The 12969-nt window shown below is 43.6% G+C and overlaps 1 protein-coding gene across 1 annotated transcript; it reads right to left on the bottom strand.

Moving 5' to 3' along the window:
* Positions 1–358: 358 nt before the first annotated feature.
* LOC103531573 (trefoil factor 1) lies at positions 359–3822 on the bottom strand. Its single transcript, XM_008497237.2, has 4 exons — positions 3741–3822; positions 2639–2785; positions 943–1092; positions 359–434 (listed from the first exon to the last, which is right to left on the bottom strand). The coding sequence occupies exons 1-4, from the start codon at positions 3820–3822 to the stop codon at positions 427–429; spliced, it is 387 nt and encodes a 128-aa protein (XP_008495459.2). The 3' UTR covers positions 359–426.
* Positions 3823–12969: the final 9147 nt, after the last annotated feature.

Consider the following 12969-nt stretch of genomic DNA (forward strand, 5'->3'; position numbering starts at 1 on the left):
GTGGCCGGTGTGAAACCACTTAGCTCACAAATGCAAGCAGTCACTTGGAAGTGTGAAGTGTAAGTAACGTGAAGGACTAAGTGTTGTGTTCCTTCTGGAAGTGTTAGTGACTACTATCTCATTGGCAGGTTGCTAAGATGCCAAATTTCCTGGGAAACAGGAATACACAGCTTTAAAATAAAGATAGCAATGACCTCATGAATTGGGTCTCTGTTCATTTATTGCAGTGAAAAAACTGCATGGTACTAACCTACTGAAAGAATAAAAGCTGCAAGTAACTTTTCATCAGAAAGGAGTCAATCCAAGGTAAAAATGACCTAGAAGTCATAGCTGTTGCAAACTATAGAGTCTGAGTTGGGACCTCTGCTGTTGTTTCCCATTGGAGTAGGTCCAAAGATCACAAGGTTCTTGTTGGAAGCTTTTCCTTTAACAAGCTGGGGAAGGAAAGAGAAAAAGCAGGGTAAGTGATGTGGTTTGTTTTTTCCCTCATGAATCTTTTTACACAAGATGCTAGGAAGTGTTTGCCTAGATGCAGAACATCAAAAAGGCAATTTTTTTTAGCAATTACTCTTGTCTCCCATCTGTACACACACATGCTTCCTAACTGGGATTCATACCGATAAAATTGAATTATGGTGAATTGCTTCCAGTACAAAACATTCTGTGGGGTGGGTAGGAAACAGGGGGCAGCGGTACCCACCCCCCTGTGTCTTGGGATGGTCTTTTAAGACACCTCCTCCCCGCTGATGCCCCGGCTGAGGAAGCTCCGCACCGGGAAGGGCAGTAACGGGGGGGTGTGGTCCGGGACGGGGGGGTGGTGTGACCTTGCCCTCTCACTGCCTCAAGCGTGTTCTCTCTCGGTTCCGAGCTGGCAGAGCCCACCGAGCACAGGCCGGGGGTCACGATGTGTCCACAGGGACACGAGGGACGATGTCCGATTACCTTCCTCCACCACACGCCGGTAGAAGCACCAGGGGACCCCAGCGGGACGTGCCCTGAAGCAGCATCCCCTCTTCTCGCACTCCTTAGCAGTGATGCCCGGGAAGCCGCAGTTTATCCTGGTGTAAGGGTCGTTGGGACATACTTTCTTAACTGTGTGGAGCAAAAACAAAGGAAGGGAAGAGGCTGTGTGCTCCGTTTTACCTGGTGGCATAATTTGCAAATCAAAGGCAAGCCACGAAGGTGAGAACAGGTAGCAGCCACAATGAGCTTCTCCATACCAATTTCAGAGAGCAGGTTCAGACACATCCTTAGCTGCCAAAATTAAATGCCAAGGGGTGAGGACTTGCTTTTGCTCAAGAGAGGGCAAAATTTGTCCTACAAGTGTCTCTTGAACAGTGACCCAGCTGTACCTATCCTCAGTCCAGCAGCGGAGTGAAAAGCTGTGTGTCTCCTGTAATGGTACTGCACGCTGGCTTTGCACCAAGGTAGCTTCATGACTTCACCCAATGCTAACTCCAGAGCATGCTGGCTAATGGAGAAAGGAAAGGAAAAGCTACCCTCCTTTGCATGCCAGCCTGAGCTATGGAAAGTAGGTTGGTCATTTAGGGATAAATCACAGCTCATGCAGATAATTTAAAGTAAAATCACAGGTACCACCCAGCCTGAATAATTAAATTTTCCTCCCATGAAACAGATCTGCTCCAAAAAGCATTTCTATGAAAATGACACTTTAAGGTGCTGCGATCTGTTTGTCAAGGCTTTCATGAAATCTAAACAATGTTCAAAAGCGAAATTTCTTTTTTTTTCTCCAGCAATTCTGAGCCCTGTTCCCCATCCTTGATTCATAAATAGTTCTTTTCTTGGGTAACATTGCCTTTGCACACATTTGCCTTTCCTTTCGTCTGTGCAATGCTGAGATTGCCCTGAAGTTCTTCTGAGGAGTCACGCAGTCACCCCAGCAAATGTAGTTTAATGTTCAGCAGTTATGTAAAATATATGCCCAATCCCTAAGGACTGAGAGAACAGCTTTTACCCTCTCTGAGAAAACAAAGGCAAAAACTGGAAGCAGGATCTTAGAAGCTTTAGAAGGAAGAATGGAGAAAAGAATTTTCCCTGAGATACTTTTGAGATTTCACGGAACGAAGACTGGGAACAAATATGGGAGAGAAAAAAAGAAACACCAAGTGGAGTTATTCTGGAACCAAGTGGGAGAAGAATAAAGCAGCAGTTTTCAAAACAGGCTGGAGAAAGGAGCAAAAAATCCAGAAATTGTGGTCCTCTTGTCCTTTGTACAGGTGTCAAGCAGCTACAATAGGACTCATCTACTCAGGACTTTTACACACAGTGTAAAAGTGACAATCTCAGCCATGTAGAAAGTCCTTTCAAATAAGTGCTGAGAATCCCTTGCTCTACTGATAAACAAGACCCCAGTTGGAAGCAAAATATTTTTAAATAATCTTCACATGTTGCTGGATAACTAAAAGCTTGAAGGAAGAGGAAATATATTGTGTGAAAAAGATAAGACAAAAGGCTGAAGGGAGAGCAAGGTCAGACATGTTTTACTGCCAGTGGTCTTCTAATAGAGATTGATGCTCACTTTGCTGGCCTAAGAAGAAAAGAAGAACTTGTCCCCAGTTGTGCACATTGCTGCATGATTAAACACTGGGTAAATCAGTGTTTGTGACAGAGATATTACCTTTCTTTGGTTTAGGAGCAAAGCACCAGGGAACGCCAGGGACTGAAGCGTTGAAGCAGCACCCAGCTTTCTTGCACTCCACTGCTGAGATTCCTGGGTATCCGCAGTTCTTTCGTTCCTTGGGGACTGTTTTACATTGGCATCTTGCTGTCCAGGGCAGAGGTAGGAAGTTACTGAGTGTCAGTTTGCACGTTCTTTAGCAGAGGTGCATTTGTCAGATGCCCACTGGGAACAATGCTCTTTCCCTAAGCTGTCCCTCCCTGCAGTCATTCCTTCTCCATCACTTGCTAAGACCAGAACTTTTGTGGTTCAAAAGATGCTTTTGAGGTCCCACTGGCTTCAGTGAGGGTTGTACTCCACCCTTTGAGAATCTGTGGTCTCTCTAGTTAGCCCAGCACAGTGGGCTCTGTGGACTTACAACAGACCACTTCCAATGGTAAAAACTCATGACTTCAAATGTCATGGTAGTAAATGTTTGTTGCTTTTCCCATCTCACATGAAGAAAGAGTTAAGGGCACAGTGCATATTCGAACAGATGCAAAGATACAAAATCGTTGCATTCTCATCAGGTGACAGTAAAAACATAGGATTGCACACAAATAGTTGTAGATGTACTTTGAACACTTTAAGTCTACTGTACTATCTGCAAGCAAGAAATTTTGGAGATGTCCCAAGGTGTCTGACTTTGTGTTACTTGCTTTTCACTTTTTAAGTTGTGTAAGTGACCTGTCTTCAACTGAGGAGGTAGACAGACTCCTTTGAAATTGTATTCACATGGTAAAGTAGCTTCAAATAAATGTAAGAAGCCATTTATTTTGCTAGACAAAACTCGCTCCTGTTCTAGTCCTGGTCCTGTTCTAGCAAGCTCCTGGGCGTGTCTGTCCTTCTGCCTTTGCAGCAGACTCCTTGTTACTTATAGATTTCTCAAGAAAAAGAAATAATTATATATATATAAAATAGACTCCAACTTTGGTAATATACCAGAGCAAGATGTTTGCTGTCTGATATGTAAACTGAAGACATACTTTTGCAGCAGTTACAGTACCTGCAGCAGTCACACACACACACACCTGTGAAGGCAACAGAAGATGAATGTACTTACTTGGTGGTGCTTTTCCCTCTGCCAAGGTGCTGAGGGCTACGATGAGGATGACGGAGAGTACACAGATTGCTTTGAGATCCATTGCTCTTGGAAGGCAGGGGGAGGAGAGGTGCTGCTTTCCCTGAGAGCAGCTTGTTTTATATGCTCCTCGTGTTTGCCTGGTGAGGCCTGATAACATTGTTCTATCTGATGCTTCACCCAGAGAAGGTTGGGTTTTCTTTTGTTTAGTTAGGAAATGTTGCCATGTATATTTGGATATCCCTGAGATAAATTTCTAGGCTCCCATGAGCTATTGACCACATACCTATTACATACCTATAGACACATATCCATTATGCCATTCCACAATCTATTAAACTGTGGGGTTCCTCTGGCAGACCCAACTGATTTCATTGCCATTAGAGTATTTCAGACCTCTGGGAAGCTTGAAATGGTTACCAGTACTGAAAAATATGCATGTGTATTTCTTTTGCAAGTTTTTTTCTGCCTCAATTTTTTCCCTGGACTTTTTTGGTTATGCTTACTTGGAAAAGCAAAAGGAAGGAGGGCTGGAGGTGTGACACCTCCAAGCTTCAGGAGTCTGCAAGGCAAATTAGGCACCTGAAGAAATACATAACCACAGAAAGTGGAAGGTGTGACTGCCAAATACTGAGCCCAGCTGAGGAAACTACCTATTTCCCCACATTCCACACCAGTTTGGAATAGGAGATAAAGATCAGGAGAAAACAAACCAAAACAAATTTTAAAAACCCCAAGAACAACAACAGAATTAAGAGGTTCAAGAGAGAAAAGGGGAGTTTATATATGATCTCCACCTAACCCACAGTCACCATGTTCACCCAAGGGGCAGAACCAAGTGTCCCAGGCAATATTTTGGAGTTGTCCTGCACAAAGAAGAAGGTCAGGCTTCTGGAGCAGATCCCTCTCAGCCTGTGGGTCCTTTCCCCAGAGTAGCATATTGCTTAGCATCACTATGGGCACAGGATTTGCCAAAACCAGACTTATGAAGCACCATGTTTGACCTAATATTTTCCCAATTGCTTTTTTTCTTGTTTCAAAGGTGGCCTTTGGGTTGTTTCAGGACAACAGGCCTTGGGACTTGGACTGCCTGGTCAAGCTTCAATCAAGCTTTTAGACATTTTTCTACCATTAACTGTAACATATCTTAACTTCTAACTACTTCACCATGCTTGAACACAAGCAGAGCAGTGTCAGGGAAAGAAAGACAAGCCACAGGGTGGTGAGACCATCTCTGCATCTTTCCCAAGGGAGGGACCCTCAGAGCTGGCAGGGGTGGCCTCAACCCTCATGGTGCTCTGCAGTATCCCTTTTCCCACAGGAAAACCACCAGGGAATCTTCCCTGTACCTCACCAAAAAGGGGATTCAATGCTTTTTTAGTTGATATTTGACAGACTTCTGCCTTTTATACCTTTGATTATTACATACAAGTTTGTTTTGTACCTCTTTCTTTGACAAAGCTCAAAGCAAGAAATTTCAACTTCCTTAGTCTTATTTCAAAGGTAATTTCTTTGTTGAAAAATCTTTAGAATGCCCTGGGGAGGATTTTGGTCCACAAGGGAAAAGAGCTCATTTCCCTGCTGTTTAGCTTATTTAATGCTTTATGGACTTTATTTATGTCCATCCCTATTTTATGTACTGATGGTGCTTCTCACTAAAAGTCATTATTTGCAAAGTAGGCATAGTGTGTGTCCTTCGTTTCAGAAGATACCAAGATGCAGGCAGAAGAGGACTGTGTTCCAGCACTCAGCAGTTCATATCACATCTTTTACCTCCTGGGAGAAAATGTCAGACCTAACACTTAGAAATCTAATTTGCTCCTTATGTGTAAAGTGTTGCTCCCAAAAGCCCATGGTGAGGACTGATCTAGCAAAGTCTAGTAATTTTCCCACGAGCTTTCTTCTCATGATGTAGGGGGTGAGGTTGACCAAAATGTTGTCCATGCACAGGAGGAAAGCTATAAACCCAAGGGGGGATACATGGAGAACTCCATGGCGTTCTCAGTAGATTATTGGCCCATCACGTGAGTTGGGTGAAACTCCTGATAACATTCGTGCTCTGCTTCATGCTGGACATTAATTAAATCCTTATCTGCTGGCTGTCACCTCTTGGGACAGATCCCAAATGCACGCACAAAGGCAAATCTACCACTGAGGTTTTACTGCGGAAAGAGCATTTGATTGGCATCTTAAAGCAAACACACTGAAAAAAATCAGCTTCTTTCTTTCTGCCAGCGGACTACTTTAAGATCTTTAATATGTTGATATAGCAAAGCCTTGAAAATTATCTGGGGTTTCCCTGTACATGTGTTTCCTTCCCTGAGGCTGGCACCTACCTAGACCTTTTGGTAGCCCTTTGGAGTGCCTGGGCTCTGAGTGTCCATGGCCAGAAGGAGCTTGGAGAGCTCCTTCCTCCTCTCCAGCATCTATGTCCTACCTCAACACCCTTCTCTGCTCCCACAGGGTTTTTCACTGAACCGTGGTGCTCTCACTGCCTTCCCAGCAAGGAAATGGGAAATCAGCATAGCTGTTACGGACTTTCTTGCTGCCAGGCAGTAAGAACTTCTAAAGGATGTAGGTAGTTTTTTTCTTTTTTTTTTTTTTTTCACGTAAAACCAAGGAAACCACAACCAACAGCATGGCTTTCCTTTTCATGCTAAAGAGAGTTTTTTTGTCCTGAAGGTAACTGCTAGGGTGAGTGCTGACCTGAGAAATCAGTCATTGAGTCAACACTACTGCATGTGAGCCTGCAGAATAAATCCCAAGTTTTGAGTGGTCTGGAAAATTAAATATTATAAAAGAGGAAAAAAATCTGAGAAAAGGGAGGTGAAGAGTCTTCAGCAATTTTGCTCTTCCCAAGGGGTGCAAGGGGTGCTCAGCAGGAGGAGAGGTTCAGGTACAGGGATGGCCTGGCAACACCATGTAGGTGAACCTCAGGGCATGCCACTCATGCTGGTTTTTGTAAGAGTGTTTCTAGAAACCAGACTGGTGAGCAATACTCTCCTTTAAGTTTATTGTTTGCTTTGCTCCTACAGCCTCTGGTGCCCAGCAATATCTCCCTTCCTCCATTCCATTTGCAGGTACCCCGGAGGATGGTGTGGGGAACAGGCAGGGCAGGTGTCAACTCTCCCCCACAGGATGGTCTGAAGAAAAATGTTTAAGGGTGTATTTTTTAGGATGTGTTTCCCAAGGGGGCCCATAGGACCATATTGTGGGGCTGCTCTACCCTCAGCAATTACAAGGGTGGGTTGCATGTGGAGTTTTCAGTATTCAGCCCTCAGAGGGGTGTATCTCCACATGGGGTCCTTATGCTGAGCCCACCGAGGCCAAGAGCATCACTGGGGGCTGACATGACCCTGCCCATGACAGCCCTGTGGGGTTGTGCATCTCAGTGTGCATGTCTGGATGAGATGCTGTGGAATGAGGGACATGAATCTCTTACAGCTACTGCTCTACAGACCTTTGTGTTTTCAGTAGTCACACTCCCATGTGCCACTTGTCATTGCAAGGCACAGTACAGTGATGAGCTTCCTTGCTGCTCCTGCTAAAACATTAAATAAATATAGTAGGGTCTGGATTTGGAGCTGCAGGTTTCTGTGTGCAGCAGGGATCCTGACCTCATGGCAGAAATCACTCCAGTCCTCCTCAAACCCTGGTGTATATTAAGAGTTACTTGGAGTCTGAAAAACTTCTAATACAGACTTTAAGCAATGTTGCAGTCAATTCCTAATGTTCACCCTTGTTCTGCACTGGTACTCATTTTTTTCTGTGCCAAACACATATGGGAATGGGACTTTCAAGAGGCCAGAAAGGTTATAAGGATTGTGAAGGACTGTGCATTTGAACAGAAGCAAAAACACCAGGAAACACTTCCTGGTAAGATTCACAACTCAGTGTCCATAACAAGCATCACAGTCTCTGATTTGCATTTGGCTTCTTTAGCAGAGGTTATTCTCTAGCCCATGTAGGAATTCCCTGTGTTTTTGAAAGCTGACACTAAATATTTTGAGTGTGTGTAGGAGGTGTCAAACCATGTTATTTTTAGATATAGGTCTGCTGGAAAACATGCTCAGAAATTTTGCTCCCCACAAAGCAGGCAGGATCTGTGCTGCAGCTTGGAGGTGTCCATGCAGAGCAGTACAACCAGTGCCACTTGCTTGGGTCACCTTGGGCTGGCTTGGGTCCCTTTTGCTTTCAGGGCAACTCCCATTTTGGAAGAAATCAGCCAAGCCATGCTGCACAGGGAAGCTTAAAAAATAAGGATCCAGAATGAGGAAATGGCAGAGTAAAGGACAATGCTAGAAGAAAAAAGACTGGTTTTGAGAACCAAGTTAAAAAGCAAAAAACCAAAAACAAAACCAACCCATCCAGCACCCCTGACCACAGGAAAGTAAAATCATGAAGAGGGAAACAAATAACTTCTTTTAAGACACAAGATAAAAGTCAGGTATCACCAGGGAGATGAGACAATTTCTATTATTCAACATACTCATAAATCATCAGGAAATGTTGGTGAATAATGAGGTGGAGAACATGCTGATGATTCAGAATTATTTTTCATATTTTTCAAACCTTCAGGTAACTGAACAGTTGCAGAAGGTTCTTACAAGACTGGGTGATAAAAGGCAAAGTAAAGGCAGAGTGGGTAAGTGCAAAGTGCATGAAGGAAGAGTAACCTAATTATATAAACACGAAGATGGGCTGCAAATTAGCTACTGTCACTCAGAGAGCTTTGTGTCACTGTGGATATGCCAACTGCAAAGTCAAAGTGTCAAAAAGGCAAATTGAGTTACAGTAGTTATTAGGAGAGAGACTGAATATAAAGCATCACATGCAGTTCTGATACTGCCACAGTCCCTGCTGCTCCTATGCCTGCATGCCCTGGCTGCCACGAGTTAAAGAGGAGAAAGTGTAATTAGATAAGATGTTGAGTGAGAGAAGCTTTCTGGATCATGGGAGCAGTCAGCTATGAACAAAAGATTCTGAAGAGTGTGAGGATCTTAGAAACTCAGTTATCACAGGACTAATAGGGAAGTTTTCTCCTGGATAAATAATGGGCAAGCAGAGGGTGGGAGTCAGTGGATGGGTTTTCACTGTGGGCAGAGGTCACGAGGAGGCTCCTGCAGGGGGCTGTGCTGGGACCTTTGAAACTTATGAGAAACTCATAAACCATCTGGAAGATGAGAGGGTGAAATTTGTTGACAACACATAATTTCTGTGGTGCTAAAGGCATGAGTCAAGTGCTCAGATGGATTGTGCAAACTTGGATGACTGCAGAATACGATGACAGGTGATGCTTAATGTCTGTGAATATGAAGTGATTTCATATTTACTCCTGGGAAAGGAGCAATCCTACCTTTTCAAATCAAGTGAAGGTCCCTGAGCTGATTACAATTACTAGGGTACAGGTGAGTGCGATGTAAGTATGACATGAGCATTCAGAGAATAACAGAAAATTTTACGAAAACACCAACTCAGTGCTTAGCAACCATGAGAAAAGCAAGCAGCAGGTTAACAATTGTTAAGGAAGAAGGTACTGAGAGAATCACGTGGAGCACACTCTTATGGCATCTTAGAAACCCAGTCTGTCCACTTATTCCATGCCATGTTCTCAATCTCCGGCCTGTAAAAGGTCCTGTGATAGCGGTGTGGGACAGCATCCACCCCAGGAATGACCATCTACTCCAGGTTTCTTAAGACTGCAAGGTCTGTACAGGTCACAGGAGGCAGACCTCATTGTTCTTGTCTAATATAAAAGCCTGACCACCTGAATGGCAGATTTGAAGCACATGAAGGAAGATGGTTCTTCTCTGAGCATGTGGGTACAATGCAGTACATCTGTGGAGCTCTCTTCTGCAGGGCATTGTGGATGCTAAAAACTTTACATCACCCTCAAAATTAGTTGGATGAACTCATGGAAGAAAATTGCTTGGGGTTATTAAAACCCCAAATGATACATGCATCACAGATAGAATTTCACATTTTCACAGATGCTTCTGAAACCAAATCCCAAAGCAAACCCAGCCCCACGGACTGGTGTGATTACTGGAAGAAAGACCCAAATCTAGAACCCTTTGTGAAGTAGGAAGGGTTTCTGGGTTGGTTCCTGCCCACAGTGACTGGTGGGAGGCAGGGAGAGATGGTCACAGGTGAAGGGAAATAAATTGCCCACAGTACAGCCAGTGAGGGGTACAAGCAGGCCAAGACCTCTCAGAGCAGTGTCTGGGACAGGGCACTGAGGCTGCTCCACATCTCCCAACACAGATGTGCTGAGGGCAGTGGCATGAAGCAGCTGATACAGATTGCCTGTATTGCATCATTTTAGCATAATTCACTCAGTAGTGTCAAAGCAGGTGGTAACATAGATAGAAGCATGCAGGGTTTAATGGCCTGTCATTCTGCAAGCTAAAGGTTAGTGTTTCCTTTTTAGTCTCCTTGCACCTTCTTAAAGCAGACTGTGAGCTCTAGTTTTCACCTAACATGAAAAGGGCTGAATATTATTCAGTACACGTGAGGAAAAAAAAAAAAATCATAGCTTTTATTTGCTACTATGGTAACAGTGGGAGGTCAAAGCTTTAAAAACTGGGCAATACAGGCAGAAGGCTGTAAGGTTAGTTCTGGCACAAATAGCTGAAGAGATAAATATAAATGAAAAATCCTTGAAACAGAAGTAGGAAAATCAGGAAATAAGAAGTGAGCCTAAGACATGTGGGAGGAAAAGATAATTTCAGAGAAACTTTGTTCTTGCTTCTTTCCAAATAACAGTAAGGACTGGAGAGGGTCCATTAAAAAAATTAGAGGGCAGAAAGTGACCTGAACTGGCTCAGCTGAGCTGCTAGCAAAGGTTACAGACTGTGGTAGAAGAGTGGAGTCAAGAGAGCTGCTGCTTTCAGCAGTTTCTGTTATTGCAGTTTTCACTGATGACAGTGAGTGCAGGAAGTATCAGCCAGAAAGTGTTTCTTTTACCAATTAATTGTGGTATATAGATAAGTAATATGCATAAACAAATTTATTTATATAAATAAATAATAGAGGGGAAAATAGTAAGCTCTAACATTAGCAAGAGTATATAAGAATAAATGGGATAGCTACTTTGAGGGAAAGCCGTCTCTTAATATATAAGTTCTTCAAAGGCGTTAACAAAAGAATGAAAGAATAAAAGTTGGTTTTGGGTTTTTTTTAAAGAACAAAGGCTCTTAGCAATGAAATTCCTTTCAAACTTCCTCTTAGGAATTTTAAAGAGAGTGAGCATATCAAGTGAACTGTAAAGTTTGTCACAGAATTAGAAAAGGAAAAAAAAAATTTCCTCCTCCCAAAACTAAAAGAACCTTAATAAGAACATTTTTCTTATCTGTATTTTTATGTTACTGCAGGTAAGAGCATTGCAGAAGCCAGAAAGGTCTTTAGCTCAGGTCTAGATGAGCATGTTGGCAGTCTCCAGCTGTGATGAAGGATGCCATGGAAGATGAAATGACATTTGAGGCTGCCCTCACTGCATCATGCTTCCCCAGTATTATCTGACAAAAGCTGATGCACCACAATGGACTATAGTTGAGGTGCAAGGACTAGATCAGTTGTACCCACCAGGATCAAAACACTGCTCAATAGTCAGCTGGGATTTTTTACAGCATTAGTTTCTGTCAGGATGAGTAGATTTTAATAGAGTTTTGATGCCCATGAGGGGTGCATTGGCAAAACACTGCTGTGACTGTTCTTCCTCATCTCAAGGTGTTTTGGGATGGGATAGAGAGCAAGAGACCTCTCTGTCAACTCAATAAAAAGACACTTGCAGCAGCTCCTGGAAGGGAAAATCAATCCAGGCTTTAAAAAAAGCCAAACAAAAATCCCCAAAATATTACAGGTGGTTCATTAATTCCCTGAATCTGGAACATCCAGCAGCTGGGAGTATATTAGAACTGAATACTTGCCCTCATGTCATGTTCATGGATGATGGTGTCCCCTGCCAAAGCAGCTTTACTCATCACTGTTGTTGAGGAAGCAACACCAGCTCCATCCTTAACCTTTCCTATGAAGCTCTATCTCACATTTGTGGCAAAAAGTGAGAGCTAAAACCAGAAAACTCCTGGCTATAGCAGTGAGAACATATGGCCTTTTGGGTCCAAATAGGAAAGCAATCAAATTTTTATGATAAAAGATTCTGTTCACATTTTCTGTGTCTGTCACACAAACAATGCAGTAGCCCAGGAGGGATCTCATGCTGGATCTCTGGATTATATCTCTCATTTGTAGCACAATAAAGTAAATTGTTGAGCACATTCTTGTTCACAGTAGCAAAACAGCAATTGATTCATGCCCATAAATACGAAGAGGAAAATGTTAATACAGCAGTAAATCAAGCAGCTGCCCTCTCTATCGTATATTGCTTTTCAGACTTGAGACCCGAATTCTCAATGTCTCTCTGCTTATGGAAAAATTCTGAAACCTAATTAAAGAGTCTCTATTCAATGGGCTGTGGAGAATTGATAGTAGTGAAACTGTCTGTGTAAGACAAATATGCTATTGATAGTCCTGTGGGAACTAATGATGAAGGGACTAGAAATAAGAACAGAGAGAAAAAAAGGAAATAGGCAGTAGGTTGGGCACTGTTTCAGACAGCTGGATGCTGGTATGCAAGGGCAAAGGGGGAGGGGGGGTGTGGGTGAAGAAGGGAGAGGGATGGGAAGATGCTGGTGTCAGCATTAACAAATGTCATTCCAGGAGAGGTTCCAGTGGGAGAATAGGAGGTGTCCTGTGGGCTTTTACCTTTCTGCAAGGAAGAGGCTCTATCTGTGGTTTTGCTTAGCCAAAAGGACAACAAACCATCCCACCAGGCATCACTGTCTGGCAACATCACAGCTCCCTGATTAAGAGTGAAGACAAATACTGAAACACACCAGACTGCCCTGGACACCCTGTCGCCTCCAGTGACATTTGGCCACACCAGAAGTTACCCAGCAGGCAGCTGCTTCTTCACAGCACACGCTGCAGCCTGGCCCAGCTCTAGCTCCATAGGAGCCTTTTGGGGAGTTTAGGGGCTGCTGCTTCCCTGGGTCTATCCTGTGCTATAGGGATGCTGGAGGTGACCCACACCCTGGGCTAAAGGACATCTTTGTACGTGGTGTAGAAAATGCTCCTGGGACAACCCCTGCTGTCCTCCCCTGGCCACAGCACTTTGCAGCCATTGCTGATGGGAGGGCCAGCAAGGCTGCAT

The sequence above is a fragment of the Calypte anna genome, chromosome 1 (genome assembly GCF_003957555.1).
Source record: "Calypte anna isolate BGI_N300 chromosome 1, bCalAnn1_v1.p, whole genome shotgun sequence".
In the NCBI taxonomy this organism is placed as follows: Eukaryota; Metazoa; Chordata; class Aves; order Apodiformes; family Trochilidae; genus Calypte; species Calypte anna.

Coding starts and splice junctions, on each gene's coding strand:
- LOC103531573 (XM_008497237.2), bottom strand. CDS start 3,822: ATGGATCTCAAAGCAATCTGTGTACTCTCCGTCATCCTCATCGTAGCC. Junction 2,786..3,740: donor AGAGGGAAAAGCACCACCAA/GTAAGTACATTC, acceptor TGCCCTGGACAG/CAAGATGCCAATGTAAAACA. Junction 1,093..2,638: donor TGCTCCTAAACCAAAGAAAG/GTAATATCTCTG, acceptor TGCTCCACACAG/TTAAGAAAGTATGTCCCAAC.